The sequence below is a fragment of the Sminthopsis crassicaudata genome, chromosome 3 (assembly GCF_048593235.1).
Source record: "Sminthopsis crassicaudata isolate SCR6 chromosome 3, ASM4859323v1, whole genome shotgun sequence".
Classification (NCBI taxonomy): Eukaryota; Metazoa; Chordata; class Mammalia; order Dasyuromorphia; family Dasyuridae; genus Sminthopsis; species Sminthopsis crassicaudata.
The window spans coordinates 561,299,349-561,312,912 of record NC_133619.1 but is presented as its reverse complement, the minus strand read 5'-3'; the positions used below and the strand labels follow the sequence as shown (position 1 = coordinate 561,312,912).

The 13,564-nt window shown below is 39.9% G+C and overlaps 3 protein-coding genes across 3 annotated transcripts in view; 1 reads left to right on the top strand and 2 right to left on the bottom strand.

The window, feature by feature from the left end:
• Nucleotides 1-291: 291 nt before the first annotated feature.
• LOC141562377 (E3 ubiquitin-protein ligase TRIM58-like) lies at nucleotides 292-1,633 on the bottom strand. The gene is made up of 2 exons (XM_074302417.1): nucleotides 635-1,633; nucleotides 292-312 (listed from the first exon to the last, which is right to left on the bottom strand). Exons 1-2 carry the CDS (start codon nucleotides 1,631-1,633, stop codon nucleotides 292-294), a joined length of 1,020 nt encoding a protein of 339 aa, XP_074158518.1.
• Nucleotides 1,634-7,144: 5,511 nt separating this feature from the next.
• On the top strand, nucleotides 7,145-8,486 carry LOC141562376 (E3 ubiquitin-protein ligase TRIM58-like). The gene is made up of 2 exons (XM_074302415.1): nucleotides 7,145-8,326; nucleotides 8,466-8,486. The coding sequence occupies exons 1-2, from the start codon at nucleotides 7,145-7,147 to the stop codon at nucleotides 8,484-8,486; spliced, it is 1,203 nt and encodes a 400-aa protein (XP_074158516.1).
• Nucleotides 8,487-8,559: 73 nt separating this feature from the next.
• The window catches only part of LOC141562375 (E3 ubiquitin-protein ligase TRIM58-like), a 31,275-nt gene continuing 26,270 nt past the window's right edge, over nucleotides 8,560-13,564 (bottom strand). Inside the window, exon 2 of the mRNA XM_074302414.1 lies at nucleotides 8,560-8,611. Within this exon, the coding sequence (XP_074158515.1) occupies nucleotides 8,560-8,611 (52 nt within the window). The remainder of the gene's footprint in view (nucleotides 8,612-13,564) is intronic.

The window sequence follows — 13,564 nt, the reverse complement described above, 5'->3', positions numbered from 1 at the left end:
GTTATATATTTTTTTAACTGCTGAAAAAAATTGCTATGTTTTGAAATTTTATAAGCAGAATCCACTGACGATCAGAAGGCACAACATACTTGGGAAGAATCCTCTTCAGCTTGCAGGGTGAAAGGCAAGCCATCTAGAAGTTGGTGATGCTCCTTGTCTTGCAGGGGAAGTTTGGAAATGGAAAAACACCAGCCGGGGAGCCTAGTGGTGGGCTGAGAATTCCTCCTTGTTGGAATGCTCAGAGAGACGAATAGCAGCAAGAACAAAGATGAGAATCCAGTGCACAGAAAGTCATGGGTGCAGGCTTTGTTCCTGGAAGTGGGGGGCCAGGAGAAAACATGGGTCTAACAGGGGCTGCAAATGAAATATCAGGTAACTGATAAATAAGAGAACTCTGCAGAACATTGTAAAAGGCCAGAATGCCAAATTTGTATTCCAAGTATACTCCAATCCTGGGAATAGGATCTTTTAGTTTGTGGTTCAGTGATCCAGGATAAGATTGCAAATAGTGTCCATCTTCCTTCTTGACACATCTCAGGAAAAAGACAGAGGCATATTTAGTTATTCTCCCGGGACTTTTTATCCTCAAATAGGTTGTGTGAATCCCCAGTGTCCACTGAGGCAGCTGTGTCACATCCACCTCCCAGTACTGTATGCCTGAGGAGAAGGCCTGCTCAGCAAGGACCATGGGAAGGTCAGAGTCATCACCATGTGGGCTGTCTACCTGCCAGCCTTCTCCAGCTCTTACACTCTTCAGATCCTCAGCCACAATCAGGCAGGGACTGGCTGATGCAGGATCCAACCTGATGTCCACTCTGAATTGGTTGAGGGTCTCTAGCATGCCAAAGATAGGACACACTCTCACCTCTGGGATGAGAGCCTTGGCCCTTTGGGACAATGCTGACTTGCTCCTTTCCAGCAACTCCTTGACATCCCGGAGCAGATCCAGATTGGGTTGGGAGTCTGCTTCCTGTAGATCTAGCATGAGGTCCTGAAGGGTGCTGCTTTCCTGGGATAGTCTCTCCTTCTTGTTCTTTTTTTCTTGATCCATCCTTTCCAGATAATGATATAACTCATCCCGCATGAGGGAATCCCGTTCCCGGTATTCTCTGCTGATCATCTTCTCCCAGTCAATAACAGGTTTCTTTTCCTTAACAAGAAGTTTCTTAGTTTCCTTAAAGTACTTCTGTAAGCAACTTTGCAGGTGCTGCATCTTCTTCCTGGAATTGGACACAGCTTCTTCTACAGGACAGTGCCTGTGAGCCCCATGCTCTGGGGCTTGACATCTTAGACAGAGCACGGTCTGGTCGTCTTCACAAAAGTACTCCAAGACTTCTTTGTGAATGGCACAGCGCCTCTGTCCTCCAGTACTCTGTAACAGCTGGGACCTGAGCTGTGTGCCCAGTTTAGTCAGCTCTGCTAGGCTCCCATTGACTAATGGGAAGCCTCTGACCTGAGACACTTGCCTGCATTCAGGGCAAGAGAAAGCTGTAACTGCTGTGCTTGGGAGACATGCTCGGCAAAAGCTGTGCCCACACCCGATGGTGACTGGCTCACAGAAGTACTTCCAACAGATGGGACACGTAATCTGGTTCTGCAATTGTTGCAGCATTTCCACAGCAGCAGCAGCCATTCTCCTCTCTCCACTTGCTTCTGTTCTGCAGCAGCTGAGATGAAGAGCCTTCACTTCTATTCAAAGTAGTGCTTCTGAGCAGAAGAAGGCTCTCCTTTTATAGCAGGTAGCCCCACCCCTCTAGAGCCTCCCTGGCAAGGTGTGAATTCCCCTGTCCCAGAATTCTGAAGTTCTACCTGAGAACTCTTCCCAGTTGACAGAGCCCTGAGTACCTCATAGTTCACACTTTTAGTTGGCTCCTTTGAATGTTTGGATTTCACCATCCTGCAGCTTTGTGGCTGTCTGTTAGGAAGAGCTTTCTTTCCCTTACCCAGCCTTACCCAATCAGTTCTAAGAAGCTCCAAAAGTCCCGTGCATTTCTCCCTTCAATCTACTTTTGGAAAGTCACAGAATTTAAGATTAAAAATGGATCTGCATGGCCATTTAGTTCAAGGAGCCCACAGCCATGATGAGGGCCATCTCCAGGATCCAAGAAGGGGTATTCCTTCTCTGTTGCATCGACAGTGGCATACTTATTACTTCTTCTCTATTGCATTTTTCTCTCAGTTAAGTGTCTTCTTCCTCCTTATTCCATCCTTTCCACAGTTGTCAATTAATCTTCCACAAGCAATCTGAGGATTGAAACTGTCTAAAAAAGTGTAACAGAAAAACTGATTTGCTTCTTTTTTTAACAACAGAATACCTTTTTTATAAACAGTTCAACATACAAAGAACATTAATTGAATTTTTTCGTTTATCATTTTAAATTAGTAGAACAAGACATTAAAGTGTCAACAACTTATCTGCAAATTTAATTTCCTTTCCCTAATCCTACCTTTCCTTCACAAATGGTGCACCTAGAGGACAGGGTCTGATTTGTTTATCTTTTGTCTTCTAATATCTTCCATGATGCCGGTGAAATGATAGGTGTCTAAAAGTGTTAACTGAATTGAATTCTATTGATTTTAAAAATGAGGACTCCAATGAAGGCTACAGCATTGGGATGGCTAGTGCTTTTTTTCCATTCCACTTATTGCTCCATTTGGTCAGGTATTAGATGATCTCTCTATATGTTGTTTAAGTTGTTTAAATTATCCAAGTGTTGTGAGGGCTGCTATTAACATCTGGGAATATGATGGGACAGAGAGGAGGAGCTCTACTTTGCCACAAGCATGATTTTTTTTTTTAAATCTTCACATTCTTTCTTGAAAGTGGAGACACATTTCTCTAGAAATGAGGAACAAGGAGGCTTTAATGATTGAGAGTGCCTTGTAAAAAAAGAAGGAAGGATTCCAGTTTTGTGGAAAGGACATGGTAGGGGGTGGAGCTAAGATGGAGGAGAGCAGACACAATTCTCTGTAACCTCCTCTAACCTTCTCTCAAACCTACCCCAGATGAAGCCTCTAAACTGGTTTTGAAGTCAAAGAATCCACAAATATTTGTAGTACAACACATTTCTAGAAGAAGAAGATACCTTGGAAGAATTTCAGAACAGGTCTGTTTCAATCTGGCAGGGGGAGAGTCTGCCAAGCCCAGAGCATAGTATAGGGAGACCAGGGCAAGAAGCTGGAGTGGAGAGTCAAAGTGTTGTAGCTTCCAAGAACCTGGGGATCTTGTGTGAGCCTCCTTAGGCCACTCTGTCCTGGTTGCTACCAGATGGTTTGGCAGATTTGCCTTTTATAAAAAACAAATAGTTCCGTTACTGGAAATCAATCAGCAGAACTGCCCCAGGGCAGCTGTCCCTCCCTTGCATTGAAAGCACCTCAAGCCTTTAAAACAGTGAATAAAAAACAAAAAAGAACTCAAACCTAGACAGCTTTTATGGAGAGAGAAAAACAGCCCTCAAATCCTGAGGTTCCTAAAGGCAAAGCAAGTCCAGAAGAAGCCCTAAAGAGAGATACAAGCTGATTGCCATTTCACAAAACTTTCTTTGAAGATAGCATAAAGGATCTTAAAAGAGAATTAGAAGAAAAATGGTGAAATGAAATGAGACCATTGCAAAAAGGAATAGAAAAAATGAAAAAAAGAATGCAATGAACAAAAAAATTTAATTGTCCAATTGCAAAAGGAGGTAAAAAAATAACTGAAGAAAAGAATACTCTAATTTTTAGTGTATTTAGTGAACAAATGGAAGTGAATCACTCAAGACTTCAAGAATCAGTGAAACAAAAAAAAAAAAAAATAGAAGAAAATATGAAATACTTCCTAGGAAAAATGATAGTGATAAAATGATTGGTTTATACTCAGTGTAGAGCATATAAGTAGGGACTGAGAACCACTGAGGACAAGCACACTAGAAGCTCTCAGAACCAAGGGGACAAATTCAAGTTAAACTCCAATTTCCTGGTGGCTGGCCTGGCCTCCTGCACTTTCCCCAATAAAAGCAAGGCCACACTGAAAGGCTCTTCAGAAAGCTGCCCAGCATCAGGCAAAGAGGAAATAAAAGATTTGGACTTTAACTCTTGGCTACTCTTCTGGTGATTACTGAACTGAAACAAAGGCTGCTGCCAGAGACCCCAAGAAAACTGAACCAAGAGAACCTTACAAAGGAAGCCTATAAAGTAATAAACATCCCTAAATTGACAGTATGGCTTCATTATATGTATCTGAAAGTCAAACTAGCTACCAATCAGGGTTGCCTTACCTTTGCCAAAGGCGGTCTTAAACATGTAATATGTATTGCTGTAATATAATTCCTAAGTTTCTAAACTTTTTCTTTGTCATTTGCTGGCCATGGTGTGTTACCTGAATTTTGACAAACTCCCCGGGAAAAATCTCACTTGATTTCTCATGCCAAGCTTTGGGTATTGAAATGGGGATAGTCCCTTTGACCATGAATGTAAGCTTTTTTTCATACCAGTTCTAGGACACGAACAAAACCTTCCTGTTGAAAGTGCAGTCTTCAGTATTTCTGTTTACTGGGCTCTGAGAATGATAGAGAATGACTATTTGTCTAATATTTCATAAAGTAGAACCTTGTGCCAGGTCCAGATGCAATGTTGAGATCGAACTCCAACGGGTAAGTGAATAAAGAATGAAAGGGGAACAATAAAACTCAGGGAGATTCATCAACTTCTCTGTCTTGTAGTCTGTTTCTAAGCATTATTTAATCAGGCTTCTGATGGAGCACCCATGGAGCTTCATTGGGCTGAAGTTTTATTCTGAGCAATAAGCAGAGCCTGCATGAACACAAATGTTGTGCTACTTGTGAGTTGGAATCAATAGAGCATCTGACCACAATGTTTGACACACCAAAGGGCTTTTAAAAACCAATTTTTATTCGGTTATGAAGGATGAAAACCAAATGAAAGCAATACTCAAGAGAGATTTCTTAGGTGCCAGATAGAATATAAAAGTGAGGATTCAGTCATCATGTTCCTCCTTCCAATAATATGTATAACTTAAGCCACACCTCAGGATTTAGTAATCCCAGGGGAAAGAAAGTTGCAGTCAGAATATAAGTCATTAAGGTACACCCAATGCCTACTATATACCATCCATATAACCTTAGAAAACTCTCTTCTTTTTGAAAAAAGTCCCTTCATCCCTGCTCAGGGTAATTCTTTCTTCTCTTCGGGATTAATTGAAGGGGAGAGAGAGAAATTGGAGAGGTCAAGGTCTATAGGTATTTATTGCTATATCACTAGCTAATTATATCACTCCCCTAACTGACTACCAGAATTTATCTATATGCTGGGAAGAGGAAGGTCAGAAGAAATGAGGCAGTCTAAGAATTCCAAAGACTAGAAAAGTAACTGTTGGTTAAGAAGTCAGGAAGTCATTTACTCATATGCAGATATTTTATGTGGGGACTGATTAGAGTAAAAAAGGAAATGCCTGAGAAAGAGATCAGGGGCATGGCTAAAAGCTCTTTCCAAGTGTAATCAAATAAGTAAAGAATATTCTTCATGAACCCCTTACTGCCCATAGAAGAATGGTTGAAAATGAACAATATCATTTTTTTTTTTTTACTGTCAAAAAGGCTTGTGAAATGTTTAAATTTCCATAATATTGTTTATCCTATTGTCAAACCAGGAAACAGGACTATGCCTACTTGCAGTTTAGAGACCTTTAAGTAAGAACCTAGACTATGCTGCCCAGAACCCTAGTTAGATCCAAAGATTGATGAAGGGAGATTTCTCACAATTGCATACCTCAAACAACCCATATATCTTATCTGAAACCTGAAACTTATTGATGAATCAGTTATTCTTTCCATGCTCTTTGATTAAATATAGATATTTGGGAGTAGGACACCTTCATATGAATTAAGGGAATTGCATTGCTTTCTCTCATCCTTACAACTTGGACAGGCCCTAATCTGTCCTTACATTAGAAATCTGATCACCTAATATTGAATTATTTTCTTAATTAATTGATTTTATTTAATTAATTGCTTTTAATTTATAAAAGTCTATCTTCTCATGTTTTGGAGATTGAGGCTTAAGCTTGTTGCTTAAGAAATCGATATACTTAGAAGATCCAACCTTTGTTTACATTAGTAATTTTATCTTTCAGGTGGCAGAACAGTCAACGTGATTAGATTTTCTTAAGATCCTTTTAAATTTCTACAAGGATTTATTTCTAGAAGATTTATTCAGCAATAAAGTCTCTTGGCATCTGGAAAACCAGATCTATCGGTATAAATGTGTCTGCAAATCTGTCCTAAAAATAAGGCCCTAAGGATACTGTATGGCTGATTTGCCTAGATATATTTCAGAGTTAATTAGATCAAACTGGACAGTTTTGGGATGATGCTCAAAGACAGTCCCCTAGGGAAGAATTCCTATGAAGAAATGCTTTCCAGAAACAGACAACTTCATGAAGTAGACAACTCTTTCCAAAAATTTGCACTTGGATATACTGATTAAGAACATTAAAGAACTGTTCTACTCTTTTCCTCTTGATCCTTGTTTGTATTTTGGCTTCCATTATATTGATTTGACAGTGTGTTTTAGCCATGGGGAGCCATTTCTTGGATCACAGAGATGGCCCTAATCATGAGCATGGCTTCCTTGCACTAAATGACCATGGCGGAGGATTTCTCATCTCACATTCTGTGATTCTCCATAACTGGACTGAAGGGAGAGATGCAGAGGATTCTTGGAGAGACTTGGAAGTGATTGGGTATGGCAGGGTAAAGGAGAGAAGGTACTTATGGATCCTGGTGTTTACATGGGGCTCCTGCACAAATCAGATTGTAAAATTCATTGATCTGAAGCTCCCTGTTTTCAGAGTCTTCTTCCTAAAAGATAGGGGAACCATCAGGATGGTGAAATCCATCCATACAAAGGAGTCAACTAAAAGTGTGAACTCTGAGGTCCTCAGGGCTCTGTCAACTGGGAAGAGTTAACAAGTAGAACTTCAGAATTCTGGGACAGGGGAATTCACACCTTGCCAGGGAGGCTCTAGAGGGGTGGGCCTACCTGCTATAAAAGGAGAGCCTTCTTCTGCTCAAAAGCACTGCTTTGAATAGAAGTGAAGGCTCTTCATCTCAGCTGCTGCAGAACAGAAGCAAGTGGAGAGAGGAGAATGGCTGCTGCTGCTGTGGAAATGCTGCAACAATTGCAGAACCAGATCACGTGTCCCATCTGTTGGAAGTACTTCTGTGAGCCAGTCACCATCGGGTGTGGGCACAGCTTTTGCCAAGCATGTCTCCCAAGCTCAGCAGCTACAGCTTTCTCTTGCCCTGAATGCAGGCAAGTGTCTCAGGTCAGAGAATCACCTTTGTGTATCAATGGGCGCCTGCTAGAGCTGACTGAACTGGGCAAACAGCTCAGGTCCGAGCTGTTACAGAGTACTGGAGGACAGAGGCGCTGTGCCACTCACCAGCAAGTCTTGGAGTTCTTCTGTGAAGACGACCAGACATTGCTCTGTGTCAGATGTTGCCAAACCCCAGAGCACGGGGCTCACAGGCACTGTCCTGTAGAAGAAGCTGCTCCCAATGTCAGGAAGAAGCTGCAGCACCTTCAAAGTTGCTTGGAGAAGCACTTTGAGGAAGCAAAGAAACTTCTTGCTAGTCCCAGACCTCTTGTGAACTGGCACAAAATGATTACAGAAGAATACTACAAAATGTACAACCTGGACTTATTCAAGGAATGCCCTTTTGCTAGGATTGAGGAAGAAGAAAGAAGTGAGAAGGACAGACTTTCCCAGCAAATGAGAACCCTTCAGGACCTCATGCTAGATCTCCAGGAAGCAGAGGGCCAAGCCAATGTGGATCTGCTCCGGGATGTCAAGCAGTTGCTGGAAAGGAGCGAGTCAGTGTTGTCCCAAAGGGCCAAGGCGCTCATCCTGGAGCTCAGAGTGTGTCCCGTCCCTGGCATGATAGAGATACTCAACCGCTTCAGAGTGCACATCAGGTTAGATCCTGCATCAGCCAGTCCTTGCCTGATTGTGGCTGAGGATCTGAGGAGTGTAAGAGCTGGAGAAGGCTGGCCGGTGGACACCCACCCTGGTGATGACGGGCATCTTCACATGGTCCTTGCTGAGCAGGCCTTCAGCTCAGGGAGACAATACTGGGAGGTGGATGTGACAGGATTACCTCAGTGGATGCTGGGGATCCACACCCCCTGCTTGAAGAGACAAAGTGGTGGCAGCAAGACCCATTGTCCCTCTGTGTTCTTTCTGAGATGTGTCAGGAAGGAAGAGGATTACTTTTTGCAATCCTACCCTGGATCGCTGGACCACAGACTGAAAAGCCCTATTCCCAGGGTAGGACTCTATCTAGAATACCGTACTGGCATTCTGGCCTTTTACAATGTTCTGCAGAGTTCTCTTATTTATCAGTTACCTGATATTTCCTTTGTAGCCCCTGTTAGACCCATGTTTTCTCCTGGCCCCCCACTTCCAGGAACAAAGCCTGCTCCCATGACTCTCTGCACTGGATTCTCATCTTTGTTCTTGCTGCTATTCGTCTCTCTGAGCATTCAAATAAGGAGGAATTCTCAGCCCACCACTAGGCTCCCCGGCTGGTGTTTTTCCATTTCCAAACTTCCCCTGCAAGACAAGGAGCATCACTAACTTCTAGATGGCTTGCCTTTCACCCTGCAAGCTGAAGAGGACTCTTCCCAAGTATGTTGTGCCTTCTGATTGGCAGTGGATTCTGCTTATGAAATTTCAAAACATAGCAATTCTTTTTCAGCAGTTAAAAAAAAATAACAACACACATGAGGACTGTGGCTTTCATAGTCTTCCTAGAATTTGTCAAAGTTCTTCGAAAGCCATGAATTTCAAGCTATTCCACTCCTATGTCACTTGAATTACTGTTAACTTATCTTTTACTCCATTCAATAAAAATGTGAAATGAATTCTAGCTTTTGGTGTGCTTCTTTGTATCTTTCTTGTTGTGCATTTCTTTCCTTTGTGTTAAGCTCTTTGTTTCCTCATTTGGGGTTTTCTTGGCAAAGTTATTTGTTACAATGAATTTAATTTTGCTAAAATTATCTTTATCTGTTCAAGGAATCTAAAGAATTTTAAGGAATCTAAGAAACGGCTTCCTGGTTTCTCTCTGCCCCTTCTTGGCTCTGCCCCTTCCACTATTGTTTTAATTGGCCTCATACATTGAAGTCATATTATTATTGCCACCCTAAAGAATTTTGGGGTCTTATGGACCTCAGAAAATTGATATGAGTAGGAAATCAATGCTAATATGGACATCAATGTCTTCGACCTTGGTCCATTTGACTGGATATCTTATGGATCTGAATGAAAATTAGAATTTAAAATTTTGTTCAGGTTCAAATGACTGGCAATTGGTGAATAGGTGTTATTGCCCAAAATAAAGACTGAAACAAAAAACATCAAAGAATAAGGAAAAGAAATCACTTACACAAATATTTTGGGAGTACTTTTATCGGTGGGGGACAAGAAGCTGGAAATCAAAGGGGGTATATATCACTATGCACTTTATGGTCTCAAGATGCAATAGAATACACTTGACACGTAAAAAAATGATGAAGATTATCAGGAAATAATGTGAAGTCTTCCCATTTGGGCATCTATATAAGATAAGAAATATACATAGAATTTATTCTCCCCTCACCCCACAGGAGTTCACTGATGAGGAGTAAATTGGGGCTCTAAGCCAAGATGTATTAGCTGTTCTCCTCCTGAGTCTGATTAACTTCTCTCTCTCCAAAGTAACCAAGGGCAGGTTCAGTAACAAATGAATTTGCTACTCAATGCTGTATCAAAACAAAGTCTTTATTGATAGTAAAGGGATAGACAGGCATTAGGCCTCCAGGAAGACCAAACTGACTGGCAAGGGGATGCCAGTTGGCAGGCACAAGGCTGGTGTAGACCGAGTGCAAGGATTCCATTTTTTAGAACTTCCTTTTATACATAACTAGGGTCATCAAAACAACATTTGCAGATATGTTATCCAAAATGTTGCCGAGATATTTGTAAATAAGACAGGAATTTCTCTTAATCATTTGTATCTCAAATTATCTCTTTTTACCCTTCCTGAGACAAGAATTTTCTGTTAATTATTTTTATCTTGAACTATCTCTTTTTTTTTTTTTTTTGACATTATCATTTCCCCTTCTCAAATAATAGGACACAAATTCTTTTGGGGGTAGGGAAAATTGTCGTCGAAGATCATCAAGCTACTTCGTGCTGAAAGGGTCATCGATGGGGGGGGCGGGAGTTGATGTCTAAAAAGCAATAGCCATAGTATTTTAAGCACAGTAATAGATAACCCAGACAAGTTTGCTGTTCCACTTCCTAACCATAACATAATTATTTACTGAAAATTCTTCCTCCCAAGATACTAAATGTTCTTGTTACCCACAGAAGGAATGCTATAGAATTCAAGTAAGGTCTTCTTCTCACTAAAGATGTTGAAATCCTTTCTTTTGGACTGAAACCTTTTCCTTTTTATAGGATATAAACTGACAGAGAGATGCAATGACTACAAACTTGTCTGAAGCAAAAAAAAAAAAAAAAAAAAAAAATGGGCTGTCACAATTGTCCTTGGCTTCTAAGAGAAGAAATACCTTGCCTATATATTTGGAAATGTTCAAGCTGAGGATATCATAATTAAGAAAATTCTTCATTGAGGCATAGTCCCAGATAAAGTGTTTGAAGAAGTCTATGCCAAGCAGGCAGCTAGGTGGCGCAGTGGATAAAGCACCAGCCCTAAATTCAGGAGGACGCAAGTTCAAATCTGGTCTCAGACACTTAACACTTCCTAGCTGTGTGACCCTGGGCAAGTCACTTAACCCCAGCCTCAAAAAAAAAAAAAAGTCTATGCCAGAATTATCATCACTTTCAGAATTGCTATGAAGAGGGATGAATCATCTAGCAAGCTTTTTCCTCCAATAAAAAGGCAGTATGAGTAAAGAGCCTTTGCACAGAAGTTCAGGTGATTCTAAATAATGTTGAATCATTGTCAAATATTCATGTGCATTATTTTCATATTTGATGAATCACAGGATTATAAATCTAGAGCAAAATTTCTTAATCTGACATAAATGAAATTCCTGCCCAACCCCCAATCAATGGATAGATATTAGGGGGTCTGTTAATTCCTGACATTCCTGATATTAAGACCAGCTTTCCCAAACATTCCCGTTAGCAATCGAAAGTTCTTTCCAAATTACTGATGACCTGATCAGCATATGACAGCTCAACTTTTGGAAAAACCAATTTGATAGAAACAATTACTAAATATTCACTCCAATTTCACAATCCATGATCTGCCTTTCTGAGGTGGCAGGGAAGGGGGATAGTAGAAAGTAATACTTAGGCCACTAGGTGGCCTTGTACATAAGGTTATTGAACAAAGTTCAAAAATGTTCTCAACCACTAACTAGCTCTGTGACTTTAGATAAGTAATTTAACTTCTGTCTGCCATTTTGTCTTTAGAATGCGTATAATAACTTCTTATTATAAAGCTTTTTTAAAGACCAAACAGGATTAGCTATATAAAGTAATTTGCAAATCTCAAAGCACTGTGAAATTAGATAATATTATTAGTAATCACTTCAGACCAGCTCACCCCACTAGAGAGATGGCAGTTCCTTCAGAAGGAAATGGAAGCCTTAATATGAAACTAAAAGAGACCTGAATTGAACCTCCAATGGCCAAACTGAGAAGATTGTTTAATCCAAGCTAAATACTGGACTCTTATTATCTGATCTTACACTCTCAGGAAGGCAGAAAATTTAGTCTCCATCCCCTTTCCAGCCTTTTGCTTAGTAGGTAGGCAAATACATTTGAATGAAGGAAAATTTTGGCTTGAAAATGAAGGTAATATTATTGTGCTGCCTACTTCACAGAGTTATTGTGAGAAAACAACTTTATTGTATAAAGTGTGAATTAAAGGCTGTTGTAGTGCCACAGTTCCCTTTTATGGATCTAATTCAGTTTCCATAATTTTCCTGACCCAGTTTTCCTGAATTATTCTGCCTCTATTCCTAATTGTAATGCTAAATACTGCAACACAACCTTTCCCTCTTAATCATTAGAATGTTTCAAAGTTGAAGATCTTAGATTTTAGACATCATTAGAATATCAGGTGCCTCTCCCCATCCCATTTAATTAGAATATCAGGTGCCTCTCTCTCTCCAGTGCCTCCCCCAATTATGTCATTATTCTTGTTACGCTATAAAGGAATTTTTGTATTCAACATTCTCTGCTAGATTCTTGGAGACAATAGTCCCATTCAGCCCTGGGAAGAAACCATGGATCCATTTGGTCCCAGTAAATCTCTCCCTTTCAAATAAAACATTAAAGACTCTCTAATCTCCATTTTGCCTCAGTTTCTCTGCCATTCCACTGTGATTTAATGACTAGATCTAAGGTTTCAAAGTACTAGAGAAATGTGGAAAAAAATTCTATCTTTGTTTAAATTGAGAGAGATGGAGAGAGCAGAGCAAATTCACAGCTGCTCAAAGTAGAGTGAGGAAAGGGGAACGTATTTATGGGTTTTTGAGTCTTTTGAGCAGGGCTCAGGGGCAAAAGGAATAAAACACATGCACATGCAATAAGCTAGGGAGCAGAATACTTAGAAAGTCTCAAGCAATGTTTTGAATCTTCAAGTGCTTTACACTGGTCAAGGCTAATTCTGTAGTTTCTGGCAACTACAGATATCTCCAAATTCAGCTAGAATTCACTTACAACAGGTCACTTGTACATCAAGAAGTTTGGGGCATCATATGTAATGGGGATAAACTGGAACCCTTCCCAGTAAGATCAGGAGTGAAACAAGGTTGCCCACTATCACCATTACTATTCAATATTGTATTAGAAATGCTAGCTTTGGCAATAAGAGTCAAGAAAGAGATTAAAAGAATTAGAGTAGGTAATGAGGAAAACAAATTACCACTCTTTGCAGATGATATGATGGTATACTTAGAGAACCCCAGAGATTCTACTAAAAAAGCTATTAGAAATAATCTACAACTTTAGCAAAATTGCAGAATACAAAATAAAACCCACATAAGTCATCAGCATTCTTACTTATCACTAACAAAATCCAACAGTTAGAATTATAAAGGGAAATTCCATTTAAAGTAATTACCAATAGTATGAAATATTTAGGAATCTATCTGCCAAGGGAAAATCAGGAACTATATGGGTAAAACTACAAAATACTTTTCACACCAAAAAATCAGATATAACCAATTGAAAAAATATTAAATGTTCTTGGATAGGGCAAGCAAATATGATAAATATGACAATGCTATTTAATCTATTTATTTAGCGATATACCAATTTGACTTCCAAAAATAGATTTTTATGACCTAGAAAAAATAACAACAAAGTTCATATGGCAAAGCAAAAGGTTAAGAATTTCAAGAGAACTAATGAAAAAAAAATCAAATGAAGGTGCTGTAAATAGACTAGTTGGTCAGTGGAACAGGTTAGATTCAAAGGAAAAAACAATCAATAACTTTAATAATCTAGTGTTTTACAAACCCAAAGACCCCAGCTTTGGGGATAAGA